At 34.5% G+C, this 15462-nt stretch overlaps 2 protein-coding genes across 2 annotated transcripts in view; both read right to left on the bottom strand.

Moving 5' to 3' along the window:
* The window catches only part of LOC114053719 (minichromosome maintenance domain-containing protein 2-like), a 36597-nt gene extending 31766 nt beyond the window's left edge, over nucleotides 1-4831 (bottom strand). The window contains exons 1-7 of the mRNA XM_027876849.1: nucleotides 4738-4831; nucleotides 4505-4635; nucleotides 4214-4273; nucleotides 3787-3982; nucleotides 2308-2430; nucleotides 2082-2186; nucleotides 1460-1588 (exon numbers count right to left, since the gene is read on the bottom strand). Of these exons, the coding sequence (XP_027732650.1) occupies nucleotides 1460-1588; nucleotides 2082-2186; nucleotides 2308-2430; nucleotides 3787-3982; nucleotides 4214-4273; nucleotides 4505-4635; nucleotides 4738-4831 (838 nt within the window). The remainder of the gene's footprint in view (nucleotides 1-1459; nucleotides 1589-2081; nucleotides 2187-2307; nucleotides 2431-3786; nucleotides 3983-4213; nucleotides 4274-4504; nucleotides 4636-4737) is intronic.
* A 5561-nt stretch (nucleotides 4832-10392) lies between these two features.
* LOC114054016 (serine/threonine-protein kinase Sgk3) overlaps nucleotides 10393-15462 on the bottom strand; it is a 159357-nt gene continuing 154287 nt past the window's right edge. Inside the window, exon 16 of the mRNA XM_027877100.1 lies at nucleotides 10393-12276. Within this exon, the coding sequence (XP_027732901.1) occupies nucleotides 12106-12276 (171 nt within the window). The 3' untranslated portion in view covers nucleotides 10393-12105. The remainder of the gene's footprint in view (nucleotides 12277-15462) is intronic.

Below are 15462 nucleotides of genomic sequence, written 5' to 3'. Positions count from 1 at the left end.
TATTTAAACCTAATTAGTTACCTTTTCTCCCTGCTGGATTTCAGATCCCATCTTGTTGCTTCTCTAACCTAGTGTCCTTTGTTCAGGTATCTGAAGCAAGATACTTATCTTACTTCTGATTTGTGCTACAAAATGGCAAATACCCCTCCAAGTTCCCGTGCTCCTACAGGAACTGTAGGATTCTATTAGAATGTTAACTCCAGGAGAATGTAGGCTTCTTGAGGTCAAAGACTGTTTTTGTTTTACATTTTTTTTATTATGAACTTGACAAATATCAACAAATATCCATATTTCACTATACAAAGAACAGAAAGAATACTATATAAGAAATCATGAACTTCTCTTTTATAGTTTAAAAGAAAATTAATATTAGATTTAAAAACACCCTAACAAAATTATCCTGTTTGTTTTTATCTCCCTTCTGAATTTCCTGCTCTGTTCTGTGTATTTTAAAAATGTTCCATTGATGTTCTTTTCTTTTCTGCATCACTATAACTACCACCAAGTTCTCCCCCAACCATCCTTACCATACTTCCCTAAGTTCTCCTTTATAACAAACATAATCAAACAAAATAAATTCACATATTAGCTGTCTGACACAGTATGTCTCATTCATTCTAGTCCATCACTTGCCAAAAGGCAGGGCCTGTTTCTCATTTTGGTTTTGTATCTCCAGTATTTAGTACAGTGCCTTGCATTTAGTAGGTGCTTCATAAATGCTGGTAGAATTGGATTGAATTAGAAAAGTTCTGTTAAAGAGTGATGAGGTTTTGTAGTGTTTCTATGAATTACCTAGATAGTCTCCTGAAAAGGTAAACTCTCCTCTTCCCTCCCTGACTTTTTCTAACCTCTTTGGTAAGATAAAGGAAAAAGTATAACAACATATTTTCAAATTCTATTGGTAAGGCTTATAAGGTAATTTTTTTATAAGTATACTTTTTTGCTTCTTGGAGGAAGTGATATATTATAATTCACATGTTGATGAAGTTTTATTATGTTATTTAGTTTCCTTAATACTTTGATCCATGAGTTAATTTATGTGGAGTACCCAGTATTCTAATTCCAAACCTATCTCCTAAATCTATAGCAATCTTCTAAAAGCATAGAAATTTTGCAGAGATTTTTAAGGCTTGTACACCTTAATAAACCGTCCTCATGAGTTTTTGTTGCTAAAAATGAATTACCTGGTGACCCTCTGCTGATGAATCTCCCTTAATTTAATTAGACTGGTCCTTTGAGGAGAATTACAGAATCTCTGCCCAAGACTGTATGGGAAGCTTTCTCAGCTTGGCAGGGCCTATCACATCTTATGCTCTGTTGGAATTTCTATTAAGAATATTACTTTTATGCTATGATGAAGTCTTAGAATAGAACTTTAATGCTTTTACCGTAGTAAAAATTCAAGAAATATTTATCGATTGAAATATTAAAAAAATTATGACAATGATATTTTCCTTACCTTTTGGACTGTACAAATTTATGCTGTTGGCCTCTATACAAACAACGTTTTGTGAAGAGTTTTTAACACAAGTTGGAATTCCAACAATTATATATTCATTTCCTATTTTGATTTTATTGCTCAATTCATCTAAAAATTATGAAGTAAATAAAAAAAGATTTATTCATTAAATGAACTTTGTAAATATCATATACCTAAGGGATTCAGAATTAGTACCAGTTTATGGTAAACTAGCTATGAAGAATGATCATTTTATTTATTTTACTATCTATAAATGAGAGAAGGTAAAAAAAGTTTGCTAATGAACTTTAGTACTTATTTATACTGATACACTAATTTGAAGGAGCAAATAATGAATATTTGGTAAAACTCTGACCCCGGAAGATAAAAAAGTAAAATAATTACTCTGATTTTTCATTCCACAAGAGTTTTGGGTGGTTGTAAAACTATAGAACAAAGCCCAATGAAGGTTTACAAGGAGTAGAAGAACTCAATTTTAAGAAAACTTAAATTTATAAGTTTTTTTTATATAGAAATACCAAGTAGTATAAGGACCTTTAAGCAACTTAGTTGTTTGTTTTATAGCTTTTTTTTTTTTCAAGTTCAAAATAAGCTTACTGACCTCTTAGGAAAACTGTAAGAGACTGAAATCTCATTGGCTGATTATTGGGACATCCTTGAAAAGCAGTAAGTGACTTTGCTGTAATTATTTCAGCTATCTGTTTATCTTAACACAAAGAACATGGTTATTATTGGAATATATTTCAAGCTTAATTTTGATACCAGTAAGTTTAAAGTAATGAAATATGTTTTAAATGTTATTCAAAAATTTAAAATTATATTTTTACCACCAAGTACTCTAAATTTCCTGTCTTCTCGAAGTGGGGAGGTACACAGCTTACATGAGAAATCATTTCTCACTGTTGTAGATTCTGTGGCACCAGGTACATGCACTCTTATATACTGAAATCCTGAAATAAAACATAAATTAAGTCTTTTTTGGGGCTTAGAAATTTATCCATAATCATTCAAAATTTATGTTAAATTTGCCCTATTGCACATAAGGAGCTGATAGTCATAAAATGGTATTTCTGTCCTAGCTGCTTTTTAAACAAGACAAAGTAAAACCATTATTTTTATTTTAATTACCTAAAGTTTTAGTGGCACAGAGGTTTACTATTTTGTTTACTATTTACTAATTTACTACTGGGGCCTATTTCTTCTTTGGGGTCTAGGTAGATACATATCGAAGGAAGATCTTTAGCTTTCAAATCTCCTGTATTCTTCCCTCTAAGATTAACCAGTGAGGGTATTGAGAGAGAACAAGCTTTTAAAAATAGCTTTCTTTTCTATGGAAAACTGTTGATTTTGATCCAGCAAGCCTTCTCTATGCTCTAGTCTAGACCATACTCTTTCTGTACTGTATATCATGATTTATTTGTTAGGAGGATACACATTCAATGCTTTTTGAACATGTAAAAAATGCATCTTTGGATCATACAAAGTAAATTTATAAGTAGAAATCAATGAGAGGACATGATTTTGACAATGAGGAACAAATAAAATTATTAAAATTTTTGTGAAGTTTTCAGAATGTGATCCTGTCTGCTCCTGCACATGCACCTACTGAAAAAGGAGTGCTGAGGCATGCTGAAATTCACTATCTTCATTCCTAATAACAACTAATAAGCTGATGGACCATGTATTAGTGCAGACAGGGTCATTATTAGTCTTAAAGTTAGGAAAGGCTGAGCTCAAGTCCAGCCTTTGACAAAGACTAGCTGTGTGTCCATGAGTAAGTTATTAACTTCTCAGTGTTGTAAACACAGGTAGCGCAGTTTCCTTATTTGGAGTTCTCTATACTGAAGAAGCTCATCTGGAAAATGAGCTAGAGAAGGAAATAGCAAAGTGCTTCAGTATCTTTGCCATGAAAACCCCAAATAAGGTCATGAAGAGTCAGACATGACTGAACCAACTGAACATCAACATACTCAAGAAATTAGAGAGCTGGTCCAAAAATACCCAAACATTCACATTTACATAGCACTTTAAAATTTACAAAGCATTCTCTTTACAATAACCCTGTGAGCCATGTAATAATGCAAGTGCTGTTATCTTCATTATTCCTATTTTATAACTGAGGAAATGGAAGATCAAAGAAGTTAGTGATTTATTCACGGCCACACGGGTCACACTACCTGTGTGACGCCTGACTTCAAAACCAGCACTTTTATTTTACTGTTAAGACATTGCTACTCCAACTACATAACATGATCCAAACTTAGATAATTATTTAAGTACTTAGCTCCTTATTTTGAATACTTTACCTTCAGAAAGAGGACATGTTTCATCTGAACAAAGGAATCTTGCTCCTTGTGTATATTTAGTTACTGTTGTCATTGCAATTATTATTCCCTGTACCATATAAAACCTCTGAGACGGGTAATCAAATGGAAATTCACAAAGGTCAAGCCCATAACTTGGCAGAAGAGGCAAATGTGTTAATTTCAGCACTATATTAATCTAATGAAAAAATGAAAACTATATTAATAAAACTGCATATTAAAATGTATATGAATTAAAATTTTAAGATAGCAGAAAATAAAATATATAATTGTAAAATATTACATTGAGTTTTGAGAAAAATAGTGATTTTAACAAAATCTGGAAACGGGAAGACATTTCTGTAAGTGCTATTTTAAAACTATTGTATTTTAGCTTTGTTTCTGTTAAATATTAAAAAAAAAAACTTACTTGAGTTTCAGTCTGTAACTGTTCGATTAAGGAAAGAGTTTTAACAGCAACAAAACAAACCTGCAATTGAAAACAAAAATTTTACAAAGAAAAAATTGATCCAACAAAAATTGTCTTTAAGGGGAATTTAGGTAATGCAGTGGATAGACCTCTGGCCTTGGAGTCGGTAGGACCTGAGTTCAAATCAGACCTCAGACACTTGACACTATTACCTGTGTAACCCTGGGCAAGTAACTTAACCTCGACTGTCTCACCAAAAAGCAATAAAAAAAAAAATTGTCTTTAACTTACTGATTGAAAAAGTTGAGCAGCTTTCAAAGGTTCATGTAAAATATGATTTCCAAGAACTGCATCCAGTTCAACAACATCAGAAGGATTTATTGAAATATTGAACCGATATACAGCATAACTTTGCTTTGAATCTGTAAATAAATATCAATTCAATAATCATTATCATAATCACAAAGTGTATTTTAAATTATTCAGTCTAAAAAACCATTAAAAATTAATTTTGATGAATATACCACTATAGTGCTTGCAATCATCTATAAATTTCTGAAGGCCTCCACTCCTGTCAAGGTAGATAAGGGCTGCCTCTTTTAGCTTTATGTTAGACATTCTTAAGTTGATTTTTCTCTTATCAAAAGGAGGAAACGAATGATGGAAGGAAGAGCTAGAAATCCTGTAATAAAATCACAGATTGTCTAGTTGACAAAAGTCTACTACTAGTAAACCTTTTAAACCATAAGTCAAAATAGCACAAACACCTATCCAGAAAACAACCCTTTTTTCTTCTGGAATTGAAATATAAAACAATTTTTTTTAATGAGATTGAGTTCTGGGAGGGGTCTTAGAGGTTGTCTGGGCCAGCACCCCCATGTTAGAGATGAGGGACCTGACCCTGTGAAGCTCAGGGAGGGTATATCCCCAAGTATTAGAGCAGGATTTGAAGCTGGCTCCCAAGGGGCAACCATCAGCAACCAAGGAGGCCTAGGCCTAGATTTTGGCCAATCATTGCAAGGGTTATTTAACCATTAAAAAAAAAAATTATACAGGTTTCAGGGGCTATTTAAAAGCAAGGTGACGTGGGCTGTTTTTTGTTCTGTGGAATATAGAAAATGATGCGCGAAGGTTCGGCATCTTTGTGGAAAATACTAAACAAAAACGTGGGAGAATGGAGATAAAAATGTTGGCAACGTGATCCCACAGCTTACACCTACACCGACTTGATCTTTTCCCCACGTCAGCCCCAGAGAAAGGAGAATTTTAAAAAAAAATTGCAGAGCTGATTGACAGTCAATACCGCAGCCCCGACCCGCCCCGCCCCCTCCTGCTCCTCTCCCAGTGCTCCCCGCGCCCGCAGCGGCCGTTGGATCGAGCGCGAGCCGGCCCGAGACTCCGCTCCCTCTCCCCCCCCGCCCCGCCTAGCACCTGGGCGTGCCTGGCGCGAAGGCGGCTGTCGTGTGCCGTCGGGAGCGCGCGCGCTTGGCCTGTCACTTCACCTCAGGGCGTTGTGTGCGCTTCCTCTGCCCCTCAGGAGGATCTTTGGGGTGGGGGGTGGCTGGGCGGCGGGGTGCAGGGGCTCCCTCGAAGGCCTGGATCGATCCCGACCTAGGGCTTTGGATCGGAATCACAGAGGCAATAGATCTGAGGGTGGGAAGGACCTCGGGGCACCCTGACCCCGTCCTCCCTTGGTGGGACAGCCCGAAAATGGCTGTTTTTCCACAGGTCAAATTCACATTGCCACGAATCCTGGAAAAGAAAGTTACTCTGGGCTACAGAAACCCAAAGAAATACTTTTTCAAAAACATTTTTTTTCTCACGTCAGTTTTTGTGGTACTGAATTTTGCTTTAAGTGACTGAGCCATTCGCTGAGGGTTGGAAATCCTTTGGTTATTCAGAAATTTGAGGTGTAAAGGTGTCTTGATTGACCCTTGATTTTTCCATTCCTACTCCTACTATTTTGAGAAAGACCTTTATCACTTCACACCTGGCTTAATTCAACAGCCTCTTAAGATTACTATTAGTCCACTTTCTCCCCATTCTAATCTTGTTTTATTGCCAAACTAATATTCCAGAAAACATTGCTTTCTTTCATACTTATGTGCTCAAGAACCTAGTGTTTCCTCATTTCCTATTAAATCAAATCCAAACTCTCCCTTCTCTAGTTTTCAAGGTCCTTTATGACCTTGCTACACCCTACCTAACCCTACTTTCCACAAAGTTACACTCCAGTCAATTTTCAGAAATGAATGTACATAGTTATTCCTATCTCTTTTTTCATTGCTGTTTCTAAATATCTCCCCAACCTCTCACCTCTGGAAAGTCTAACCATTCCAACTAGCTCAAGCCTCATCCTCTCTCTGAGGCCTTGTCTCTTTTACTGCAGTTTCTGTTTTCTCCTTTTAATTTTACCATACAATTTATTATTTAACCTTTTTATAAGCGTTTTGCATGTAAACTTGTTTTCTAAATTAAACTCAAAAGCTCCCCAATAACAATTGCTTCTTCTGCTTCATCTCCCACAAGGTCTAAAAATTTATTGGATATATTTAATTTGACTGATGAAATGAAGGCTTGTTTTGCCATATGTATTTACTGTCTTAGGTTACTCTAGAAGAATATCAGGGGTGGTGAACCTGCAACCATGAGGCCACTGTGACCCTCTAGGTCCTTAAGTGCAGCCCTTTGACTGAATCCAAACTTCACAGAACAAATGCCCTTAATAAAAGGAATACTTCTGTAAAACTTGGACTCAGTCAAAAGGCCACACCCAAGGACCTAGAAGGCCACAAGTGTGGCCTGGAGGCAGAAGGTTCTCCACCCCTAGTAGAGTTTTGTGCCAACAGAAAAACTTGTTCAGCCAAATGACTCAAAAGCACAAATTAGGGACTAACTTTAACATTTTAGTTTTGCATGTCTGAAAAAATTGACATTGGTAAAGATGGCTGGACCAGTCAACTCCAAAGAAATCTGTGCAGAGGTAACACACTCTGAAAAGCTAAGAGTGATTGTTTTGCAAGTTAATTCAGGAAGAGGAATACTATACTGAAAAGCAAACTCCCAAACCAAGGACATTACTAAAAAAGAGGTGGTCAAGAAAAACTATTGACCCATGTCTTTCTCATTTTTATTAATAATGAGAACTATGTCATATGCATGAAGGTTTCCTTGTTGAAAACAAGGGAACAGGCAAACTTTAACAAATTATTTTCTGCAGACCACATCTCTAGTCTCATGATTGAATGAAGTGTGGAGAAAATCCAAGATCTGGCATTCTATGGATTACACATTAGTTTTTAACTGATGGAGTAAAAACAGCTTTTAAAAAACTCTTATATAAGATCATATAAAATTCCTTGACAAATTTAACAAGAGAACTAGGTGACTCTTGGATTATCAATATCAAGTGAAGTATATAACAGTCCGATCAGATCAGATTTATGGCAGGAAGGAACTCATTTTACAGACCAGGAGGTTGAGGGTCTAAGAGGTGAAGTGACTTGCACAATGTTCCAAAGTATAAGATGTATGCTCATGAAAACTTTTGCCACTGTTGTAACGGGTGTCCTGCACAGGGTCCAAATGAAAGAATTTCTTTTGGTGAGGTGCTAGAAATTCTACTTTCAGACCATAAAGTACTGATTCCATCAAATCCCAGAACATTATGGGGGCTCCTTAGCAAGATCCATGATCACTCAAGAAACTGGCATAACAATCTCTAAGTGAAAAACGAAAATAAATGGAAAATGTCTATTTTCCACATCTATGTGCATATGAATAATTAGTCCCATTGGGTTATAGCCTATCCGAATACACATATTTAGGACTGGCACTACAGAAGGGCAATGAGTGGGGTCCAGAATTGAATAGGAGGAAGAGCCTAGGCTGGATTACATTTGGGGAATTGTACAGTGCTAATAATCTCAAGGTCCTCCCTGATTAAAAAACAAATAAACAGAACAAACAAAAATTCCTACTCATTTCCAGGTAACATTAGATGGTTCTGAATCTTGCAACACCACAATAGCCAACAAATCAATGTTGCAGTTAGGTGGATAACATACATCAACATGTATTTCTAGGATAGACTAGCTGAGATCAGAATTAAATGAAAGAGAAAGCAAGTTGAATTGCCTTCAGGAATTTGCAAAGCCCCTTCAACAACTCTAAACTTCTCCTAGCAAATAAGACTCTTCTTTCTAATATCAATACTGGTGGTGCTATTTATGGCTGGGGACTCACAGAATCCTAGTCTTTCAAAAATTTTAAGTGAGTACCACTTAGAGAGCCATGGAAAAGAGTGTGGTGAGTAAGTACGTTGTAACACAACAAATAACTATGAAGAACTGAATAAAAGGATGTAATGAAAGAAAACAAATGAAAGAGTAAAAAATAAATAGTAGAGAGTCTAGTGCTCCACCGCTATCTGTGATATCATAAACACAAAGAATACTCTCTGCACATGGACCCACTTTGGTAAACATGTGGGAAGACATGTTTAAGAATCTCATAGGATAGACAGGCTTGGGTGTGATCTGCACTTAGGAGGAAACATTTACACTGATGAGATCATATCTATTTGAATATTCATTGTACCTAGTAATACTTTGATACTTCAGTAAACATTTTGCTATAAATGCACATAAAAGCATTTGCTTCTTGCAAATAACACATTGCTATGTTTTCTCACACAGTAGCATGTTCTTTTTATAATATATACTTATTTATATTCTCTACATCTCATAGTATATTTACCGTGCTAATTTTAATAAAATGGAATATTTAACTGCTATTTTGAACAAGTTTTCTATTGGTAGGAATAGTTTTTGTCTACTCCAACACATTTTTTATTAATGAATATATATATATTACTAATTGATTATAATTATAATCGAGTATAAGAAGAAAAAAAAACAATGCAACGAAAATGTGTCAGAATGAAATGCTAATGCACTGCTATAAAGCTGGTTTTCAAGTATCATATTACTAGTTATTAGGACTGGGACACAGAAAAATCCAAATATAGAATGCTTCACTTCGGCTTTATCTCCTACGTACAAAAAACCCTGATGTCTAACAGTCTAAAATGGCACATAAGACCATTTGATTGGGCTAATTTTTTCCTGTACATAAATTTTAATAAGGCACAGTGCATAGAGGGTCAGCCTTAAAAATTACTTTATGTCTTCTGTTTTGCTCCAAGATTTCCTTAATTCTTTTTTATTCAAGGGGCATTTCATACCCTCTAGACCAATGTTATGTACTTAAAATAGTTTTACTAGTGAACTGATCTGTATATCTTACCAAGTAGGAGTAAAGAATTATAAGGTTTGTTTACCAACTCTCTCACCTTCCAAAAGAGTGAGAATTTTGCTTTAAAGCAAGTTGCAAGAATTTTGGATTCTAAGAATATTGCTCTACATGTCGTAGCTACTCCTAGATGGCATGTATGAAGAATTGAATGAACAGATTTAAGAGTTGTATGACTTAACACCTTTAATCTGAGTAAGGTATTCATAGTAATTAACATAAACCACTCCTTACTTTGCTCTAATCTGAATTATCCTATTGTAAATGACTTACAAAATAATAATCTTAAAAATATTTTTGTGCACGTAATTATGAAAAAATTTTCCAATTCAAAAAGTGCAAATCTTTCAAGAAACCATAAAAAACATCTTATCAGGGTCCTAGGACAAAAATGAATATCTCATATTTAAAAGATGTTTTTTCCTTCAACTTATTAAATTCATTGACTAGTAACAATCTAATAATTTATTTTCCTAAGAAAGCACATTTTGAAATTATATAGGCATAATATTGGGCAGTTATGTGGTGCAGTGAGTGGATAGAGTGCTAGGCCTGGAGTCAAGAAGACTCATCTTCAGGAGTTCAAATCTGGCCTCACTTATTACTTGTGTAGCCCTGGGCATGTCACTTAACTTTGTTTGTCTCAGTTCCTCATCTGTAAAATGAGTTTGAAAAGGAAATGACAAACCACTCATATCTCTTTGTCAAGAAAACCCCAAATGGGGTCATGAAGAGTCAGACATGACTGAACAACAACAAAAGGCATAATATTTATATTTAATTTTAGTTTGTTAACAATAGGTCACAAGGTTAACAATAACTTTATTTTGTTTTTATATTACATACTAATTGCATGACTCGTATTCTGAAAAACATTAGAATTCTACCTTTTATTGCCTTCTCTTAAAAATACATAATATTGCACTTTCATTTTGGGCAGTTTAGTTTTCAAAGAGTGGCCAAATCAAAACAAATTCTGCAAGACGTTGCAGTTTTCATTTTGATCTACGATAAACAAAAAGCTTCTGTGTAAAAGCAGAATTTACAGTAGTGCCAGACAAAACAAATATTTACAGACAGTGTAGTTACTAAATTATTACTTCTACAGGAAGATACAGTGTTTGAAAGCAATTAGTTTTAAGATACCATTACTTTGAATGAAACTTTTTTCTCCTTTTCATTCTGCAGAGCATCTTTTTAACAAATGTTAAGTATTTTTGATTACTGTTTCAAAAAAAAAATTTTGAAAAAATGTTCAAAGAATCTGAACTGTTATGCTAAGTCAGCCCTTTCATAAATTATGTTTCTCATATACTTTGAAGAACTGTTTGCAAGATATTAAAAAAAAAGTTCTCCCCAACAGATAATTAGGATTCCAAGCTTCTAAGCAGTATTTTCTAGTTCTTCTGGATTTGTAGTCAGTTTGTGCTGGAATTATAAGTGAAAGCCAGCATGCTAGGGGATGGAGATTAAACGAAGGCCAAATTAGCATGTGTTTTTCATAATTGTTAAGTTACATATGATTATTTTACTCAAAATGCTTTTGTAATCAATCCAGCAAACTACAGAGAAAGTCTGCATATTTGAGACAATTTTTGAAATTTCTAATTATATGAGTATTCTAACAAACTTAATACTTGTATGTAACTCCTAATTAATACAATGGCTTTGAAAAAAGTTATTTACATATTTTCAAAGCAAATGCTAACATTCAGAATTAATGCATACCGTACTAAAGATGCTGAAGACAAAAAACAACCTGAAAACAGAGAACATACAAATTTTAAATGCATGATACAGTGCACAGAAAAATGAATGTTTCAGTAATACATGCACAAAATCCACAATACTTGACTGTCCTTTAAATCTTTGGAACGCTAAAGAAATGCAAGCAGTTTATTTTCTGTTTCTTGCATGGAAAAAAAATCAGATGCTAATTTGAACTCCAATGTATTAAAGACAAGGTATTTTCTGTGTTTTTTAATCTTTAAAGATCTGTAGAATGAAAGGACATCAAAACTGTAAGTCAACATGTTTTGTTAACTCTGCACTTTCATTTTAATACTGTCAAGTATGTCAAATTTCAAACAGTGATTTAACATTGCAATATGTTATTTCTTTTCCAACAACAACAAATACAAAAGATAATTGCATAGTTATGACATAACACTAAAAATCACTATGGGGATGATGGACTGAATTCAAAAGCAATATACTGAGCTGTTGGAGGTGTTGAAAACAGCTAATCCTGGATAGATACTAATGTAAACCTATAAGGAAAAACAACAGTAAACAGCAAACATTTTTTGCTTAAAAACGGGTCAATGTAAAGAGTAGCTTGTAAAGTATTTCTTTAAAAATAATCTCAATAAGCAGGAGTAACAAAGTTTAAACTCAACTTTCTGAAATGCCCTATTTTTTTTTCATGTACAGCAGAAAAAAAGTTTTCAAAGATTCCAACTTTACATATAAAAATGAGGCACTAGTTAAGACACATTTTGGAATACTTTCCCATATAGAAAAACTTCACTTTGATCCTTCGGGTTTTTACTTCCTTGGTGTTTTCTGAATGTTGTCTCTTATAAAAACAAATCTTCAGAAGGAGGTGCATAAGAGAAACCAACAAATGCATCATCTGCCTCCAAAACACTGGCATTCACTATGGAATAGTCAGAAGATATACAAACAGAATATGGAACCATTTCTTCTGTAAAGGCTGCATCAAAGTTCCTGATGTCATCTGGTCCAACCTAAAATATTAAAAAGATATTGTATTTATCTAATCTTCATTTACTTTAATCATTTCATTAGACATCTAACATTTATTTGTAAATTTCTTCTTTATAAAGAAATGCTTCTGAAAGTTGCCATGCCCTTCTCTTTTTTCAGTTGCCATACTTTCTTCTTTTCTTGTATTATCTTTTCCCTACTCTACTTTTTCACATTTTATTTTGACAACCTTATCTGCTTTGAATAGCAACACTTATACTAGAATTCAGGATCCTGACAGCAGCAACAAGCATAGTAGGATAGTTTTCTGCACTAATTTAACTAGGTGTTGGCCATAATATTTAATGTATGAGATATGACAAAGTGCACTGATGAAACTTAAACCCCTATTTTTATTAATGAAATTGGATATTTCCATCCTTAGGCAGCTGAAAAAGTAGGTGGGGAGGAAGGAGCTTAGTGGGATAAATCCTACTGACGCTATGGAAAGAAAATTGTTTATTATAATAATGAAAGCAATGGGGGATAAAAAATATACCATCAATGCCTTCCTTTCAGTTACAATGAGGGGCTAAACTAGAAAAGAAAAAAAAGATTTCTTCATTAAGATTGTGATAAGAAGGTATACAGGAGGTCATCATTATCATGTTTAATCCTACAGGTACAAACACACAGATTAAAACAGTTATACTGACAATTTTCACAACTGACAATAGATGGCAATGTGTTACTTTTTCATAAAATAATAGTGTTGGCCTATCTAGATTAGGTTTCTTCATCAAGCAAATGTCTAATTACCAATAATAATAATGACGATAAAAACATTTATATACTATCTACTTTGTGCCAAGCAATTGGCTAAGCGAATATGATCTTATTTGATCTTCAAAACAATCCTGGGATAGATTCAGAATTTTTACCTAAATTATCTCCAAGCCAACCTAGGATTTGCAGGGGGAATAAAAATCTAACATCTACCCCCTGTTTTTCTTGAGGGCAGCTAGGTAGCAAAATGAGGAGAGCACTGGAAATGGAATCAGGAAGACCTGATTCCAATTCTAGCCTCAGACTAGCCATGTGATTGGGCATATCACTTCATCTGTTTGTTTTGTTTTCCTCAACTGTTAAATGAGGCCAGTAATAGTACCTACCTTGCAGGATTGTTGTGAGGATCAAATAAGATAATGTTTGTACAGTACTTAGCACAGTGCATGGCGTATAGTAGGTATTACATAAACACTTATTCCCTTTGGTCCTCTTCCCCCTCCTTTATCTACCTCTCTCCACATTGCATTCCCCCTCCATCATCACACTCGATTCTCTAGAACTCAATCTCAGGCAAATACAAACTAGCTCTAAGATTTAAAAATGGCTTTCTAATAAAAGTGAAACATGAATTTCCAGATTTTCCAAACCTGGCAATAAGATAAAAAAATATGAAAACAGATTTCTAAAAATGGATGGTTTTTTATTCTCTAGAACTCTTAAATAAAACCATGTTTTTATTATACAAACTTTTACTCATTTTAAGGGTTGTTTTTTAGAGGGCAGTATAAATTAATGATTTGCTTTTCATTCCCTCTCTGAACTAGCTGATTCTTTATTCCGGTTTTTACTTATTCTGATTTTTATATTATAATGTTCCCCATTTCCACACTCCCAATTCCATGGTGATCATTACCTTCCAGACCTGTGTCCATCCTAAGCCTATATCCACACTTCTATAGCTACCTCCTTCCCAGATGATACAAAATTCTATCCAATGCCACTCCCATTCCTGAGTGACCATGCAATATTTTTGTTTTACCTGTTACAAGAAAAGAATCTAGCTCTTCTAATATAGGTTCCAAAAGTCAATGATATTTTTGTTTGAGGGTTTATCAGACTTTTTTTTTGGGGGGGGAGTTCAACTTACAATTTGAACAAGGCTATTCTGTCATTTTGTCAATCTTCCTTCTTCCTTCCTTGTCTATTAAATTTTATCTAGTTTGTTTTGGTTCATTGTTCTAAGCCAGTCAAGATCTTCTTGAATCTTTTCCAGCATACAGTGCCTTCCCAGAACTGGGTTATATACAAATCTGCTAAGTTTGCTAGCTATGTACAAGATACTCCAATTCCTAACTCCAGGCATTTTTACTGGCTGTCTCATACCCAGAATTTTCTTTCTCATCTCTATTTCCTTCCCTCCCTGGTTTCCTTCAAATCCCAGCTAAAATCCCCCCCCTTTTTTTTTTACAAAGAAGCCTTTCCTGATCCCCCTTAACACTAGGTGCCTTCCCTTTCTTGATTATTTCCAATTCAGCATACATACATGCAAACATATATGTGTATATATATACATACATACATATATACACACACATACATACATATTGTTGGCATGTTGTCTCTCCTACTGGAATATGAACTCTTTGAGAGCTGGCCCTTTTTCTTTGGACTTTCTCGTATCCCCAGTATTTAGCACAGTGCCTGGCACACAGCAGGTACTTGATAAATACTTGACTGCCATAGTTATGCCTTTAATCAAAATAACCGATAAAAATGCTAAACAGCATAGGGCAAGGTACAGACCTCTAGAGAACTCTTTTCAAGTGGACATAAAAACAATTAATGACTGCCTTTTGGATCTGGTCATGAAACTTCCACTTACTCTGTGTACTAACATACAGCCCATATCTATCTTGTTCATCAGATTGCCATAAAAGACTTAAATGCTTTGCTAAAATCTAAGTAAACCTCTATCTACAGAATTCTTTTGATCTATCAACTTTGTTAAAAAAAAACAAAAACCGAGGTTAGTTTGGTATGAGTTGTTCTTGTTGAAGGCATGTTGGGGTCTTTGTAATCCTTGCTTCCTTTTCTGGTGTTAACCAAGAAGTTCTTTATGATACATGACAGAATTTTGCCAGGAATCCAAATCAAGCTCACTGGCCTATAATTTGCACACTCCATTCTTTTCTCTGTTTTGAAAATCAAGACTTTTTTTCATCCCTAAAGTAATTTTACTTTTCCTCTATAATTTTTTGATCATAGCTCATGGATTTGGAACTGGCTAGGACCTTCAGAGATTCTGTAGTCCAAATTCCTCATTTTTACCAATGTGGAAAGTGATTCCCATAAAGATGAAGTAACTAGTCCAATGTCACATACATAACAAATCTGACTCCAGATCCAACAGCCTTTCTACTTTGAAATACTACAGAAAA

This window comes from Vombatus ursinus, unplaced genomic scaffold (genome assembly GCF_900497805.2).
Source record: "Vombatus ursinus unplaced genomic scaffold, bare-nosed wombat genome assembly UNPS02014812.1, whole genome shotgun sequence".
Classification (NCBI taxonomy): domain Eukaryota; kingdom Metazoa; phylum Chordata; class Mammalia; order Diprotodontia; family Vombatidae; genus Vombatus; species Vombatus ursinus.
This window is presented reverse-complemented; position numbering and strand designations above follow the sequence as displayed.